Source organism: Phacochoerus africanus, chromosome 4, assembly GCF_016906955.1.
Source record: "Phacochoerus africanus isolate WHEZ1 chromosome 4, ROS_Pafr_v1, whole genome shotgun sequence".
Classification (NCBI taxonomy): Eukaryota; Metazoa; Chordata; class Mammalia; order Artiodactyla; family Suidae; genus Phacochoerus; species Phacochoerus africanus.
The window spans coordinates 51,020,736-51,037,954 of NC_062547.1; the positions used below are offsets into that span (position 1 = coordinate 51,020,736).

The following is a 17,219-nucleotide window of genomic DNA, read 5'->3' on the forward strand; positions in this document are numbered from 1 at the left end:
GTCATAATTTCACCACCATACCAGCACTACATATTTTCACTTGTAAATCCCCTCCCTTCTCTTACACCCTACCTGTTAAGAAGTTTGATGCCATTGTGATTTTTAATCCTTTGTGTATGGCCCATTTTTTCCTTATGCTCCTTTATAGGATTCTTCTTTAAGGGTTACGTGTTCATAATGATATAACTTAATGTTGTTCTATTTACATTCAGTGTGCTAGGCTTGAAATGGCTTTCATTTTGAAAATCTATGCCTTTCAGTTTATTTATTTGCTTTTTAAAAATTTTATCATCTCAATTTTTTGCTTCTCTTTCTAGAACTCCTACTGATTGGATACTAAGTCCTAGACTAATACTCTATTTTTCCCCAATATCCTATTATGACAGATTTCAAAGAGAGAAAAAAATTTTTTAAATCTGCAGTAGACATCCATAAGGCTACTATCTACAGTCTAGTATTAACATTTTTTTCTATCCTTTTTTATACATACTTTCCTATCCATCAATTTATCTTATTTTGATGTAATTTAAAACAAATTACAGCTAACTTATAATTTCAACACTTTAGCAGTGTTGAAGTTAAAGATTCGTTAACCACTGAGCCACGACGGGAACTCCTTATTTTTTCTTGAATAAATACCTAAGAATAGAGTGGCTGGATCATATGATAGGTATATGTTTAACTTTTTGAGAAATGACCAAACTTTTTTCCAAAGTGCTAGCGTTTTATATTCTGTTCAGTAGTGAATGAGAATTATAGTTCCTCCTCATACTAATGTCAAATCTTTTAATTGTAGTCATTCTAATAGATATGTAGTGATACCTTGTTGTGACTTATTTGCATTCACTAATGACTAATAATGTTGAGTCTTTTCGTGTGCTTATTTGCCTTTAGAAAAGTATAAAGCATAAGGGTATTTTGCCCTTATTTTAAACCTGGATTATTTGTTTCCTTATTGTTGCATTTTGAGAGTTCTTTACATATTCTAGATATAAATCTTTAGCAGATATATGATTTGCAAATATCCCCAAAAGTCTTATAGTATTAGTTTTACATTTAAGTCTGTGATTCCTTTTGAGTTAGTATTTAATATGTGTTGGATATGGTCATGGATCCAATTATTCTAACACCATTTGTTGCAAAGATTGTCCTTTCTTTACTTAATTACCTTATACTTTTATCAGCAATCAGTTGTCCATATATGTGGGGGTGGGGGGCTCTTTCTGTACTCTATTTTGTTCCATTGATCTGTTTATCTTAATATCTGTCTTGAGTATCACAGATCTATAATAAAAGTTTAGAAATCAAATAGTGTTAGTCCTCCAATTTTGTTCTTCTTTTTCAGAGTTGTTTTGGCTATTCTAGGACCTTTGGGTTTCCATGTGAATTTTAGAATTATTTTATTCATTTCTATAAAGAAAAAAGCCAGAGGGATTTGGATGGGGATTACATTGAATCTTTAGATAAAGGTGGAGAAACTAACATTTCAATGATACTGAATCTTCCAATCCATGAATGATTATCTCCATTTATTTAGGTCTTCTATAACTTCTCTCAGCTTTTGTAATTTTTTGTTTGTTTATTTGTTTGTTTGTTTGTTTGTTTTAGAGCTGCACCCACGACATATGGAGGTTCCCAGGCTAGGGGTCGAATTAGAACTACAGCTGCTGTCCCACACCACAGCCACAGCAATGCAGGATCTGAGCTGTGTCTGACCTACATCACAGGTCATCACAGTGCCAGATCCCTGACTCATTGAGTGATGCCAGGGATCAAACCCACGTCCTCATGGATACTAGTTGGATTTGTTTCTGCTGCACCACAATGGGAATTCCCAGCTTTTGTAATTTTTGATGACCAGATTTTAACATATTTTGTCAGATTTACACTTAAAATATTTCATTTTGTATGCTATTATAAATGGTTTTGGCTTTGTTGTTTCAATTTTCATTGCTGCGTATAGAAATGCAATTGATCCTTGAACATGGGCAGTTAGGGGCGCCAGTCCTTCACACAATCAGAAATTTACATATAACTTTATAGGTCAACCTTGTGTATCTGAGGTTCTGCATTCACAGATTCAACCAACTACAGATCATGTAGTACTTTAGTACATGTTTAGTGAAAATTTCAAATCCATGTATGAGTAGACCCACACGATTCAAACCCATGTTCAGGGGTCAGCTATATTTTTATGTTGATCAAGTAACTGATCCTGCAGCTTGTTTCACTCACTTATTTAACAGGTAAGTTTTTTGTAGATTCTGGCAGATTGTCTATATAGACAGGGATGTTATCTGCAAATAAAGACAGTTTTATTTCCTTTCCAATCTGGATGCCTTTTATTTCTTTTTCTTGCCTCGTTTCACTAGCTATAGCATTCAGTACAATGTTGAGCACACATCCCTGTGTTTTTCCTGATCTTTTTTGTTTGTTTGTTTTTTGTTTTTAGGGCCGCACTCACGGCATATAGAGGTTCCCAGGCTAGGGATCAAGTTGGAGCTGTAGCTGCTGGCCTACACCATAGCCACAGCAATGCCGGATCCTTAACCCACTGAGCAAGCCAGGAACCGAACCTCTGTCCTCATGGATGCTAGTCAGATTCATTAAATGGTAGGCCAGGATGGGAACTCCTGTTTTTCCTGATCTTAAGGGGAAGGCATTCAGTCTTTCACCATTAAGTATAATGTATAGCTATAGGTTTTTCATAGATGCCTTTATCAGGTTAAGGAAATTCTCTTCTATTTTTAGATGCCGAGAATTTTTATAAGGCCCATTTTATCAAATGCTTTTTCTACATTTAATGAGATAGTCATATGGTTTTCATTCTCAGTTTGTTAAGGTGAATTGCACTGATTGATTTCAAATATTAAACCTATCCTGCATTCCTAGGCTAAACCTTGCTTGGTCATAATATATAGTTGATCCTTGAACAATGTGGGGCTGAGGACCGCTGACCCTCCTCACAGTTGAAAATCTCCATATAATCTTACAGTTGGCTCTCTAAATTCGAAGTTCCACATCCTTGGACTCAATTAACAATTAACCACAGATCATGTAGTACTTTAGTATTTAGGTGAAAAAAAATCCACATCTAAGTGCAGCTCAAACTTGTGTTGTTCAAGAGTTATGTATTAGTCTTTTAACATATGCTAAATTTGATTTGTTAAAATTTTGCTTAGAGTTTTTGCACCTATATTCATGAAGCATATTGGTTTATTTCTATACTATCTTCTAGTTTTGTTATCAGTGTAACACTGGCAGTTTTCTTGGTAGGAAGATTTTTTTACTACAATTCCAGTTTCTGTATCTATTAGATATGGGCCTATTTAGATTATTATTTCCTCTTTTATTTTTTTTTCCTTTTTCTTTTTACAGCCACACCTGAAGCATATGGAGTTTCCCTGGTTAGAGATAGAATCCGTGGTATAGCATGTACCAGTATCTCATGTCTTTTTATTGCCACGTATTACATTGTACATATATACTTTTTTTTTAATGGCCTCACCAGGGACATATGGAAATTCCCAGGCCTGTGATTGAATCTGAGCTGCAATTGTGACCCATGCCACAGTTGTAGCAATGCCAGATCCTTTAACCCACTCCTCTGAGCCAGGGATCGACCCTGCACCTCTGCAGCAACCCAGGCCACGGCAGTCAGAGTCTTAACCCACTGCACCACAGCAGGAACTCCATATACAGCACATTTTATTCATCAGTTGATATATATTTGGGTTGTTTCCATTTTTTACTTGAGATATAACTCATATACCATAAAATTTACTCTTTTAAAGTGTGAAAGGGCCTTTCCCTCTCCAAGTAGTAGGAGGTTTCAGCTTTACCTGATCCTCAGAATTTGTTACTGCTTATAAATCCTGTTGTGTTCCTGTTGTGACTCAGTAGGTTAAGAACCTACATAGGGTACATCAGAATAGGATGCAGGTTCGATCCCTGGCCTCACTCAGTGGTTATGTTAGGCATTGTCACAGGCTGCTACATAGGTCAAAGATGTGGCTTGGATCTCGTGTTGCTGTGGCTGTGGTTCAGCCCCTAGCACAGGAACTTCCATATGCCGCAGGTATAGCCACAAAAAAAAAAAATCCATTTTATGACTTCTAAAATTTTATTTTTACATTGTTGATTTTGTGTTGTCACCTCGTTCTTTTTTTTTTTTTTTTTTTGGTCTTTTTGTCTTATTAGGGCTGCACCCATGGCACATGGAGGTGCCCAGGCTAGGGGTCCAATCGGAGCAGTAGCTGCCAGCCTATGCCACAGCCACAGCAACGCCAGATCCGAGCCACATCTGCGACCTACACCACAGCTCATGGCAACGCAAGATCCTTAACCCACTGAGCGAGGCCAGGGATCGAACCTACAACCTCATGGTTCCTAGTCGGATTCATTTCTGCTGCACTACGTTGGGAATTCCTCATTCTTTTGTTCTTATATGTTTTTAACTTTTCTTTGTTTTGCTGTCATTTCATTGGGGCTCAAGGAGCAAAAGAATATTCAGTCTGCCACGCTGAATTTTAAAAATCTCTTAAAATTATATTTGAAGAAGGGTAATAAATTGTTCAAAATTACATTATCTTTACTTCATTTTTATTTTGCCTTTGTTTTCACAGTCTTTATGTACTTGTAGACATAAATCATAGCATAATTGACTTGTTTTTCTGAACTATAGATAACCACTACATTCATAAGCACATTATCATGTTAACCACTTTAATGGTAGCATAATATTCTTTCGTGTTAATAATGTACCATCATTTGCCTCATGTTTCTTCTCTATAGTTAGATATTAAAATTGCTACTTTTGGAGGGGGGTATACCTAGTAAAGATAATGCTATAATAAACATTTTTGTTGAGCTTTTGGGCCATTTGCAAGTATACCTAGTGACTCACCAAATTCCTTCATTTCCTGTACCAGAACTCACTGATGCCTTTCTTCTATTGCTCCTTTTGCACTCACACCTCAGAGAAAATACCTTGTTATGTATCTACTTGTCTTTTTGCTGATTATGTTCTTCCAATCAGACTCTTTTTTTTTTTTTTGTCTTTTTAGCTATTTCTTGGGCCGCTCCCGAGGCATATGGAGGTTCCCAGGCTAGGGGTCCAATAGGAACTGTAGCCACCAGCCTATGCCAGAGCCACAGCAACGTGGGATCCAAGCCACGTCTGCAACCTACACCACAGCTCATGCAACACCGGATCGTTAACCCACTGAGCAAGGGTGGAGACCGAACCCGCAACCTCATGGTTCCTAGTCAGATTCGTTAACCACTGCGCCACGAGGGGAACTCCCCAATCAGACTCTTTATCCTCCCAGTTACAGTGCTGTTATAGAAAACACTATTAGGTTCCTAAGTCATCACATGTGGAGTTCTTGTCTTTTCATCTAGATTAAGGCACTATGTAGACAGGGATCCCATAGTGCTTGGTACGCAAGTTTCCGGTAAACCCTTATGAATAGATTTTTTTGGGCTCATTTCCAAACAGGTTTAAAAATAGTTAGATATGTTTTAAAATCCACAAGTTCATAAATATACGGATTAAAAAACTAACTGATCATCTGTAGGGGGATGCTAGAAAAACAATTCAATGTATTTAAAACTGATAAATGAAGGGATAAAATTGTGTTTTTATCCTGGTTTCTAATATAGACTGTGTTTTGGTCTGCAAACTGTTTATGAGTTTCTTTTTCTTTTTTTTTTTTTGTCTTTTCTAGGACCGCTTCCCGCGGCATATGGAAGTTCCCAGGCTAGGGGTCGAATCAGAGCTGTAGCCACCGGCCTACACCAGAGCCACAGCAACTCGGGATCTGAGCTGCGTCTGCTGCTCACAGCAACACCTTAACCCACTGAGCAAGGCCAGGGATTGAACCCGCAACCTCATAGTTCCTAGTCGGATTCATTAACCACTGCACCACGATGGGAACTCCTGTTTATATCAGTTTCTCTTCACAGAAATATTCTAGCTAATAAGTGAGGAATTAATGCTAGAATGAGAATATCAGTATTTTATTGCTCCTAATGATTAATGAATCTGGGTATTAACCATCAGTGGTCTTTAATCACAAAAAGAGAGACACCCAGATGTGCCTCTTATGATAGTGCCTCTGTGAATTCTTGCCAGACAATCAAGCCTGAATATAATCAAACTTCTAGATCCAACTCCAATTTGCAGGCGATACAGAGGATAAAAGAATATGTCACATAAGACCATTGGGATATAGTCAACAATCATCAGACAAATGAAAACTCTTTTGGACAAATGATCCGGTTTCTTCAACAAATAGATTGCAAGTTGAGGGGAAAAAAGGAAGGCATTCAGACAGACCTATGGTAGAGAAATCTATAGATTAAAATTGACCTCAGAAGTATGTAATCTAATGTAATATATGGGCTTTATTTAGGTCCTTCCTGAATCAAATAAACTGTTAAAAAATAAAATACATCACTTTGCTGTACAGCAGAAATTGACAGTCATTGTAAATCAACTAACAGAAAAAATAAAGTCTTTAAAAACAAAAAAATTTAAAAAAGTACAAAACAAGGAAAAAAACAAAAACTCTTTTAAAACATTTATAAGATAATTAAAAATTTAAATGACTAGATATTTACATTAAAGAATTATTAATTTTTTCAAACATATTTGTAAAAAACCTGTGTGAAATAATTTCTCATTAGAAAAATGACCAATGTACACTAACCCCCAAATGTTTAGTGGTACAGGTAACAATGGGAATATGTCTTTGGCCCTCTGAAGTACTTCCCAGCACTATTAAATAGTACTGAAACTAATACTCAAAGTTGACTGTTGATGTGAACCATTGTTTATAATAGCTAAAAGTTAAAAACAACATATATACCCGCTTACAAGAACAAAGAAATGGTATATATGCATACGATGAAATTCCATACATAATTAAGTTGTACAGTAATTAAGAAATTAAATTCATGGCATTCCCGTTGTGGCTCAGCAGGTTAAGAACCCGTCATAGTGACCATGAGGATGCAGGTTTGATCCCTGGCCTTAGTGTGTTAAGGATCTGGTATTGCCTCAAGTTGCAGTGTAGGAAGCAGATGCAGCTTAGATCCATTGTTGCTCTGGTTGTGGTGTAGGCCTGCAGCTACAGCTTCGATTCAGCCCCTAGCTAGCCTGGGAACTGCCATATGCCACAGGTGCAGCTGTTTTTTTGTTTTTTGTTTTTTTTTTAAAAAAAAAGGAAGAAAGAAAGAAGGGAAGGGAAGGAAGGAAGAAATCTGTAGCTAAAGTAGCTGGGTTTGAATCCCAGCTCTGGTTCTGCCATTTCCAGGCAATATTTTCTTGAACAAATTCTTACCTTCTCTGTGCCTCAGTTTCTTCCCCTTTAAAACAAGGATCATAAGATTGATGTAAGGACTAAGTAAGTTGATAAATGCATATAGTAAGAGATCAGTACAAGTTAGTATAATATTAGAATAATATTATTTTTATGATTACCTTAATAGGTCTAGCAACATAATATGTGAAAAATCAAGTGGCAGAGTAAAACAGTATGCAGCATTTATGTAAAATTTAAAAACCTACCAAAAAGGGCAAGGGATTTTGGATCCTGTCTTGTGTTTTTATGAATACCAAACTCAGGCAAGGGACTTGACAATAAACTTGTATTTGATTTCTTTTGGTTTCTGGACCTCAAAGGAAAGAAACTGATTCATTCTCTGTTCTCTCAATATCTACTAAGTAGCTTAAAACAGAGAATCATTGGAAGGATAAGTGGTTTAAGAACTTCAGCCCAGTCATTCCAGCTACTAACATTGGCATATCAAATGAATACTGGGTAATACTGGTGATACTTCTTGTGTAGAAATTGTGTGCCTGGATCTGCTAAGCAGCCCAGGAGAGGTTTAGACCAATATGCATTTGAGGTTACTTGCCCTGTTCAGTATCAGGTAGTACAACAGGAAAAGCTATAGTCGATTCTCACATTACCTCCTTTTACCTAATTGGATTGCTCAGCTTTCTGTAAACCCAGAATGAAATACTGACCAATGAACACAGTATCCTAAATACTCATTGTAGACAACTCTGTCCCTTTTAACTGAGTTGTGTGTTTATAAAGAGCAAGGTATTTTGTCCTAATTAACTATATAATTTAATTAAATATTAAATCAACCAATGAAATACAAGCTGTATACTTTGAAAAGCATTAATAAGGGATGAAATGAAACCTGCGCTATAATCCTGTATATTCTTTATGGATATATACAGATATAAAGACATAAATGAGAATGAAAAATACCTAATTCAGGATCATTGTTGCCTTTAGGTTAGGAGAGAAATGGGATCACGAGAGGTATACAGTTGGCTTCCGCCAAATCTATAATGTTGTATGTCCTTTGTTTTAAAAAATGCACAAAGCAAATATATTTCAGATGTGGTTAAGAGTTGATAAATACAGGTTTGGGATACACATTTTTCCCATTCTGTCTTCCTTTTGTTTGTCTCTCAAGACTAAGCATTTCCAAAGTTCATCAGAAAATAGAAGTTAATCCTTTGTCTTATTCTCTTTTTTTTTTTTTTTTTTTTTGGTCTTTTTAGGGCCGTACCCGTAGCATATGGAAGTTCCCAGGCTAGGAGTCCAATTGGAGCTGTAGCTGCCAGCGTATGCCACAACCACAGCAATGCTGGATCCAAGCCACATCTGTGACCTACACTACAGCTCACAGCCAAGCCAGATCCCCAACCCACTGAGCAACCAGGGGTCAAAGCCATGTCCTCATGGATACTAGTTGGGTTCATTACCACTAAGCCACAGTGGGAACTCTGGCAAGTTAAATTTTTTTTTTTTTGTCCTTTTAGAGCCACACCCACTTCATATGGAGGTTCCCAGGCTAGGGGTCTAATCAGAGCTGTTGCTGCCAGCTTATGCCAGTGCCACAGCAACACCAGATCTGAGCCACCTCTGCGACCTACAGCATAGCTCAAGGCAACGCCAGATCCTTAACCCATTGAGTGAGGCTAGGAATCTAACCTGCAACCTAATGGTTCCTAGTCTGATTTGTTTCCACTGCACCATGACAGGAACTCCCTGGGAAGTTAATTCTTAAAGTGACTTAATATGTGGACTTGGTCAGGCTAGTGTAGAATCATAAAAGGATTGGCTGGCACCATCCCCGAACTGTGCAGTGAGGCTCATTTTTATTCCAGTATGCAGAGCTGGGTAGGAAATACCCCACAATTTAAACAGTGAATCTTATATTCTAATTATTCTTTAAGACCATTACATGTTTATGGAAGCAGTCCTCCCAGGAGCTTTTTTTCCTAAAATCTGGTTTTCCTCTGACCTCCCTAATTGGAGCCTTGGGCCTGAAGAGCAAACATGTCTAGCCAGACAAGCCCCTCATACTGATATCTTAACCTTCCCTTGACCAGCTGGTCTCTGAGATGATTTGTTTGGATTTGAATCTGCTGGTTGTTGAGCCTCATGAAGTTTATTCTTCATATCCTGTCCAATGCTGGGTTTCCTTTGAATGCTTTATGGAAAATGAATAGTGTCGCTTAATCTAGTACCTTCAGAGCTATTTTTTCTAGATAAGGAAGGAAATCAACACATTCTAAAACATATCATAAAACTGCATGGCAAAATATCACCTATTTCTTTAAGATAAAATCATAAGAATTATTATAAAATGTAAATGTTGTTGCCAGAATTGAAGAAAAAGATATCATTTGACAACAGCATACCCTACCACCACCACACTCAAACCCTCAGTCAGCCATGTAGATTGAGTCTCATCTGTGTGTAGAATAAAAGGTCGTGAAGCTGGCGTATAGGCCATTTTGAGAAACCATCTTGGGAAAGTCTTCTTCAAACTAAGGAAGCAATTAGAGTCATGAGATAGTTGTATCAACAGGTGATTATGTTCTTTGTTTACTACAGCTACTACTGTCACAATGAATCTGATACTCTAAGCAGTCTCATTGCATCTTTATCTAATTATAGTTTTGTTTCGTGGAATATCTTACAGAAATGACATCATGATGGAAAACCTTCTGTCTGTTCCTTTCTCTTCTACCCACCTTGCTGTCTGACCTTGGGGAAATTCATTTTCTTCTTTTTTTTCTTTCTTTTTTTGGGGGGTAGGGAGGGTGCAGCATGCAGAAGCTTCTGGACCAGGGATCGAACCATGCCACAGCAGTGATCCCAGCCTCAGCAGTAATAACACTGGATCCCCAATCTTGTGCACCACAAGAGAACTCCAAATTCATTTTCTTTATGGGGGTCTCTCAAATGTACAGTGAGGGAGTTCCCACTGTGGCACAGTGGTTTAAGTACCCAGCATCGTCTCTGTGGCAGTACAGATTAGATCTCTACCTGATGCAGTGGGTTAAGGATCTGGCATTGCCACAGCTGTGGTGTAGGTCACAGCTGCCGCTCAAATTCAGTCCCTGGCCCAGGAACTTTCATATTCTGTGGGTGTAACCAAAAAAGAAAAAAACAAAATATACAATGAGGACATGCAGTTTTCTTATTCCACCCAACTTTTCTAGCCCAGTCAGACTGAATAGCTCCATTTTTGTAATTCCTATTAAAAACAAAAAACAAAAACAAAAAAAACCCTGATGGAATCTACGCAGAATAAGGTGCTGCTGCCCTCTGCTGGTCCTCAGATCACACCCACCTGTCAGTATAGTGGTCCTGCCCATGGAAACAGCAAGAAACTCACAGCAGAAAACACAAAGAAAAGAACCAAATTTCATGTTTGGAAAAATAATGTTTGAGGTATTAGGGAATTAATAATTGCTTATGCAAATATCAGATGCCATCACAATTTGCGACTGGCTTACCACCCAAGAGTGTTATCCTATAATTCCTTCACCTTGCTATTATTCTCATCATACACAAGATGTGGGTTCTGACCCTTTGGGCCACTGTCACTCTGTTTTACATCATTTTTTCTGCCTTGGAACATGTGTAGTCCATTTCGCTCAAAATATTTAGGCAAGTTTTTACATCATCACTTTTAGTTTGTGAATAAACAGGAAGATAATAACTGATATGTACCAAGGAAAGTGAATATGCAACATCAGTAAGAAACATGCTGAAAGAGAAAAGCAGGGCCTCATTATACTCTCATATTCCTCTAGTGCTCTGTCAAGTTGCAATAACAGATTTATAACTAATATTTTTGTTACATTGATGATCCTAAAATGACTATGAGAGAAGCTGGTAAGGATTTAAGAGCTCAGTTTTTCTATGCTCATTTATATTAATAGAATTGCAGTACTCCATAATTTTAAAACCTATTGTTTGTTAATTGCATTTGTTAAGAAATGGTGCTACCTCTGACTATACTCATGGGAAAGGCAATTGAGAATTATGCTTTTACCTTGTTTAAACTTTATGCCTTTAAAATCTCTTTCACAATAGGCCTGTGCATTGCCAGTGAGGTCATTGTTATTCCTTAGAGTGGTTAGGGGCAAAAAAAAAAAAAATGTGCAACCCATGTCCCAAATATCTTCAAGCAGAGTATAGAAGGAGAATGTGATCACATTGTCCATAGCTTATGCTTACATACTCACAGAACCACACACATTTTGCCCTTGATTTCCCATGGTTAGAGAGTAGCCGAGTCTTAAATGAGCAGACAGGCATGAAAACCAGCAATAGTCCTTGTGCAGTTTCCCCTTGGAGTTCTGATTTTTACTTTATGGTCAGTCCCAGCGTATAGCCAACTTAAAAAGTTATAGTTGGCGTTCCCATGGTGGCTCAGCAGAAACGAATCTGACCAGTATCCATGAGGACACAGGTTCCATCCCTGGCCTCACGGGACTGTGGGTTAAGGATCTGGCGTTGCCATGAGCTGTGGTGTAGGTCACAGAGGTGGCTCAGATCTGGCATTGCTATGGCTATGGTGTAGACCAGTGGTTACAGCTCCAATTCGACCCCTAGCCTGGGAACCTCCATACGCCACAGGTGCGGCCCTGAAAAGAAAAGTTATAGTCGATCACCCCAGCTGCAGTGCACCCTTAAAAGGGACACTTGATTATGCAGAAATACATAGACTCTCAAAGGCAAAGTCACAGTCACCCCACTTCCAGAGACATAAATACTACATTTCATGGCACGCATGGTACCTCTTCCAGTTGTGGGTTTATTCTGCTCTAGCCCAAGAAGGAAATTAGCATGTATTGAGCATATAATTTTTACCAGGCATCTTATACATTTGTTACGCATCCCTAAGAAATGAACCAGCTTTTGCTACATTAACGTTATGTATATAACCTTAATAGTTGTCTTCAGTGTCCAACATTTCAGGAGTAGAGAATTCACTTATTAAATTGCTTTAAAAGAAAACTTACATTATCAGAAATTTTAGTTTTACTGATAGAAAAGCAAAGTAACTCAATTCTAAAGAATACAGTGGACAAAAAAAAATTGTCTATTGAGAATGTTATCAGCTATTTGCTAAGAAATAATGGATTTAAAACTTTTGAAACATCTTTAATTTTTAGAGGTGGAAGGAACATCTGTGGAAAGGTGACACAAATCATTAACTGAAATTTGGCAATGTGTAAAATATCTATAAAATTTTAGGTGTGATGTTAATTAAAATTATATCTGCGGTTTCAAGGCAGAATATTACTTTGGGAAACAAAATCCTAAAGTGGAAAAAAAAAAAAACCCAGACACTTGTGCCACATGGTATTTAATATATTTATGATTTGCATTCAGTTGCTTTGCAAGATGATTTGCCATCATAAAAAGAGCAGAAGCTTTGGAAACAAATTTTAGGCTTGAAGCACAGTTCCTCCACTTATGTAATTGCTGTGTGGCCTTGGGGAATCACTTAAGACCCCTTGAACTTCTCTTTTGTTTTCTTTAAATTGGTGATAATAATGTGCATCTTATAAGATTTTTAGAATTAAATACGATCAAGTGATATTAAATAATATCAAGTGACTGCAAAGTTAGTCATTCCCCCCGCCCCATTGTTGATCACAGAGTAAGGTTTACTTTTTTACCTTACTTAGAAGCTCAGCAGGAAGTCCTGGAAAGGAAGGTTTGGCTTGAGATTACCTTCCCATGCCCAGACTTGGTTACCAGAAAATGCCCTCGAAGCCCAGGATAGTTTGTTAGGGATTATGTGAGCCAGGCAGCAGCCTTGGTAAGGAGGTTAAGCGCTGGAATGAGCAGTAGAAGGGTACAATTCCTCTTGAGTCCCAAATTCATGTTATGCCCTCATTCTGTGTGTAAGGCCAAGCTGTAGGCTCACCTGCATTTCCATTCTTGGCCCCCAAACCCCACCAAAATGTACTCTCAAACCAAGTAGAAGAAACTTTGGATTATCTGGAGTTTTATGTTCAGACTATGATGGATTTTTGTTTTATGTCCTAATCGTAATAAGAGCTACCAACTCTACAGTGCCTACTGTGTACACAGTATAGTGTTAGGTACTTTTCATATATTCTCTAGTTCGTATAATAACTTTGATTTTTTAGCTGTTACTGAAATGTCCATTTTAATAGATGAAATGACAGTGACCCAGATAGATTTGATAGCAAGCTCAAAGTTGCCAGTTAAAAATGTGTAAATTGGAGTTCTCTTATGTTGCAGTGGGTTAAGGATCTGGTATTGTCACTGCAGCAGCTTGGGTAGCTGCTGTGGTAGAGGTTCGATCTCTGACCCTGGGACTTCCACATGCCACAGGCACAGCCAAAAAAAAAAAAAAAAGTATGTGTAAGCTGCTGATTGCTAAGCTTATACTGCTATAAGTGCTATAAGATATTGCTTAGATAAGTCCTTTGATCATTATTTAGGATTATCTGTGGCCCCTGTAACCTTCTGAACTGTCATGACTCTGTCAGCCCCATGGTGATCTATATTGTGTGTTTTCACAGAAACTGGCCCCTGGAGTCAGCCAGTTTGCTTACACCTGTGTTCAGGACCACCCCATCTGGACAAATCAGCAGTTTTGGGAGACAACCTTTTACAATGCGGTACAGGAGCAAGTTCGCTCCCTGTATCTCTCGGCCAAGGAAGACAATCATGCCCCATATCTGAAACAAAAGGTAAGATGAAGAAAAGTACTTGTGTGGGACCATGGTCCTGGCTTCAAGAAGCCAGGAAAGCTTACTCAGGTATTCCAAGGGCCAGAGCAGATCTCCTACCAGTATATTTGCTGATTACTTACTGTAGGGGGCCCTCTGGCAAACATCTTTCTTCTATTGATTTCTGACATTTTTTTCCATAGTAACTTCTTATTACAGTTCTGTAGCATTAGAATTGTTTGACTATATTTTAAATAAGTAAGAATTGCCTGGAAACAATTTTAGGAAGTTGAACAGAAAGAACAAACCTAAAATACCCTAGACAGATATCTGTGCGATTAATTTCTTAAATGTCAAAATAAAGTTAATTGACTCTAAAATAAATGCTCAAAAGTATGCTGGCAATAAATCTAGGTCTTTTTGTAGAAATATTCTATATATTTCCATATGTTTTATCACCATAAAATAAATTGAAGAAAAAATCAAGAAAATATTTTAAAATAAAGAAAATTGAGTACTTTAAGTTTTCCTGAAATTTTAAAATATCGTACACTAGCCATCTGGTTTTGGGAAATTCACTTTAACCTCTCTGTCTTTTTTTTCATTAATAAAATGAGTAGATATAAATTATAAGACGTAATGTCTAATACAAGTAAAGTGCATTAAAGGGTTCTTGGCACATACTAGATAACAATAAATTACTATCGTCATTAAACTTAAAGCAGCACTAAGGACTGATTATCTGTGTTGATTGAATTTTAGAGTAATTTTTAATGCTACATGCTGGGCTAATACATTGCTGCTGATCCTTTTCCTCCATTTTAAATTTGCCTTATATGAGATAAGTGAACCTAGATATTTGACTGAAACTACATAGTATTCAAATATTTCTGTGCCTCAAGTAATTTTAAACATATTATTGGTTTACTAATAAGTATGATAGGAACAGAAACTTTAACAACAAGTAGCACTATCTGACATCTATCTGTCATGCCAAATTATTGTACAGTTAGTTTTAATCACTTGATTTAATATAAAACTCAGATCTTTCTTGATCAAAATACCATATGCACTGGGTAAGGGGTAACTTGTAGAAGATCCAAGGAGCATTAACTGGAGGTCATGTTCCCGAAGTAATTGGCCTGGTGGGGTACTTTTGATAATTTTTAAAGCAGATGTAGTGCTAACATTGATGTATATCTCTACAACATTCATAGGGCAAATGCATGTTTCTGTCATCTGTGTCCTTTATTCTATAAAAGTATGTCTCAGCTACAGGTTAGATATGAATGAGACTGTAGATATATCAGTTCTTCATAAGCTGTGTAGTGCTATACAGATGTGGGTTACTGTTACTGTTTCATTCTTCAGCCTACCAGGAAACCTCTCTTAAAAATCCCATGGATACCTGTATACTACTCATGTGGTAACAATGTTTGACTCCCACATTTACAAGGAAACCTAGTTCTTTTTTTGTGTGTGACTTTAGTTATTCTTTTCCAAAGAGCAGAAGAAAAGAAAGATATCAGAGTATTGGTAAATGCTACTGGCACATTCAACCTGAGCATTTATAGGTACTTCAGGTCAACAATTTGTTGTTAACTAGCAACTTGAAGGGGATGGAGCCACAGAGATAAATCAACAGTGAAATGTTAGCATTGAGAAGTAGATACATCTGTGCTTTGCTGCTGCTTCCTTGGGCTGCCACGTGGTTCCAAGTCAAGGCCTGTTGGAACTGGTCAATGGAGGCGGGGAGAAGAAGGCTAGGTTTCATATTGTGTTGTTATCTTTCATTTATATGTTTTCACTTTTACCAACATAGGTGTTTAATAGGTGAATTATTAAAACATCCTTCATGTTTTTTGAAGCTCGTGTAAAGTGATAGATTTGGATTTTTTTGCTTTGGTTTTTAGGATAAACTTCCTGATGACCAGTATCAGGAGAAGACAGCAATGGACCTCGCAGCCGAGCAGCTCCGCCTTTGGCCTACTCTGAGCAAATCGGCTCAGCAGGAGCTGGTGCAGCGTGAGGAAAGCACTGTCTTCAGTCAGGCCATTCACTTTGCAAACCTCATGGTCAACCTGCTAGTTCCACTAGATACAAGTAAAAACAAGCTGCTAAGAACGTCAGCACCAGGCGACTGGGAGAGTGGAAGCAACAGCATTGTCACAAACAGGTACCAAAATGTGGACACACAGAGACCCTCCTATCCTTTTTGGCTTAGCAGAGAATATAAAGTATCTTGGGTAAATATTGCTGTACCTATTTCAAAAATTAGGGAGTTTTCTGGTGGCCTACCAGGTTAAGGATCTGGCATTGTCACTACTGTGGCGTGGGTTTGATCCCTGGCCCTGGAACTTCCACATGCCTTGGATGCACAAAATTTAACCGTTTTTGCCACATTCAGACTTGCTCAGCTTTTCTCTAGTAGAAGACTTTCACTACATCCAGCTATTGTTAATCACCTCCTGTACTCTCTTCTATGACCTCTAATTTTTCAAATGTCTCACCCACTGCTGCTTCAGTCTTTCAGTTACTTTCTGCCATAGCAATTTACTGAAAGTGCTGTGGAAAATGACTAATGAACTCCTTCTTGTCAAAGTGATTATTTGTTTCTTGACCCTCCTTTTCCTCACCTTACACTTTGCATTTGCCTGTAATCACATCTCTCAACCCTTCTATTTCCCATAGCACTGAGAGCAAAACCCATGGACTACAAGGCCTGCCTGGATCTGGCCCCTGGCTATGCTCAGTCCTTATTTCCAATCACTCTTCCGTCAACCTAACCGGTCTCCTTGTTTAACACCCGAAGCATGATTCTGCCTCAGGGCCTGTGTACTCGTTCCTGCAATCTGGAATACTCTCCCCGAAATAGTTTCAAGATTCACTCACTCATTCATTTCATTTAGTTCTCTGCTTTAATGTCACCCTCCGCCCCAGAGAGGCCTTCCTAACTTCTCCCGTCTTAAATAGCACATCCATCACCTGCTCATACCTTTTATTTCTTTCATGACGTTTCCTACAACCTCCTTTACATAGTGAGTGGCTAAGGCACCAAAGTTCTTGTGGTGCTTTGGGATTGTATGATGGCCATATTCACTGCATAGCTTTGCTTCCAACACTGATTCAGCCAGTGTGGTTGGATTTGGAGGAGAGAGAGCTGAGTAGTTTGAAATAG

At 38.0% G+C, this 17,219-nt stretch overlaps 1 protein-coding gene across 2 annotated transcripts in view; it reads left to right on the forward strand.

The window, feature by feature from the left end:
- The window catches only part of SBF2 (SET binding factor 2), a 456,096-nt gene that overhangs the window by 364,400 nt on the left and 74,477 nt on the right, over window positions 1-17,219 (forward strand). For both annotated transcript variants that reach the window (XM_047776309.1, XM_047776310.1), the window contains exons 18-19: window positions 13,892-14,062; window positions 15,955-16,217. In XM_047776309.1, the coding sequence (XP_047632265.1) occupies window positions 13,892-14,062; window positions 15,955-16,217 (434 nt within the window). The remainder of the gene's footprint in view (window positions 1-13,891; window positions 14,063-15,954; window positions 16,218-17,219) is intronic.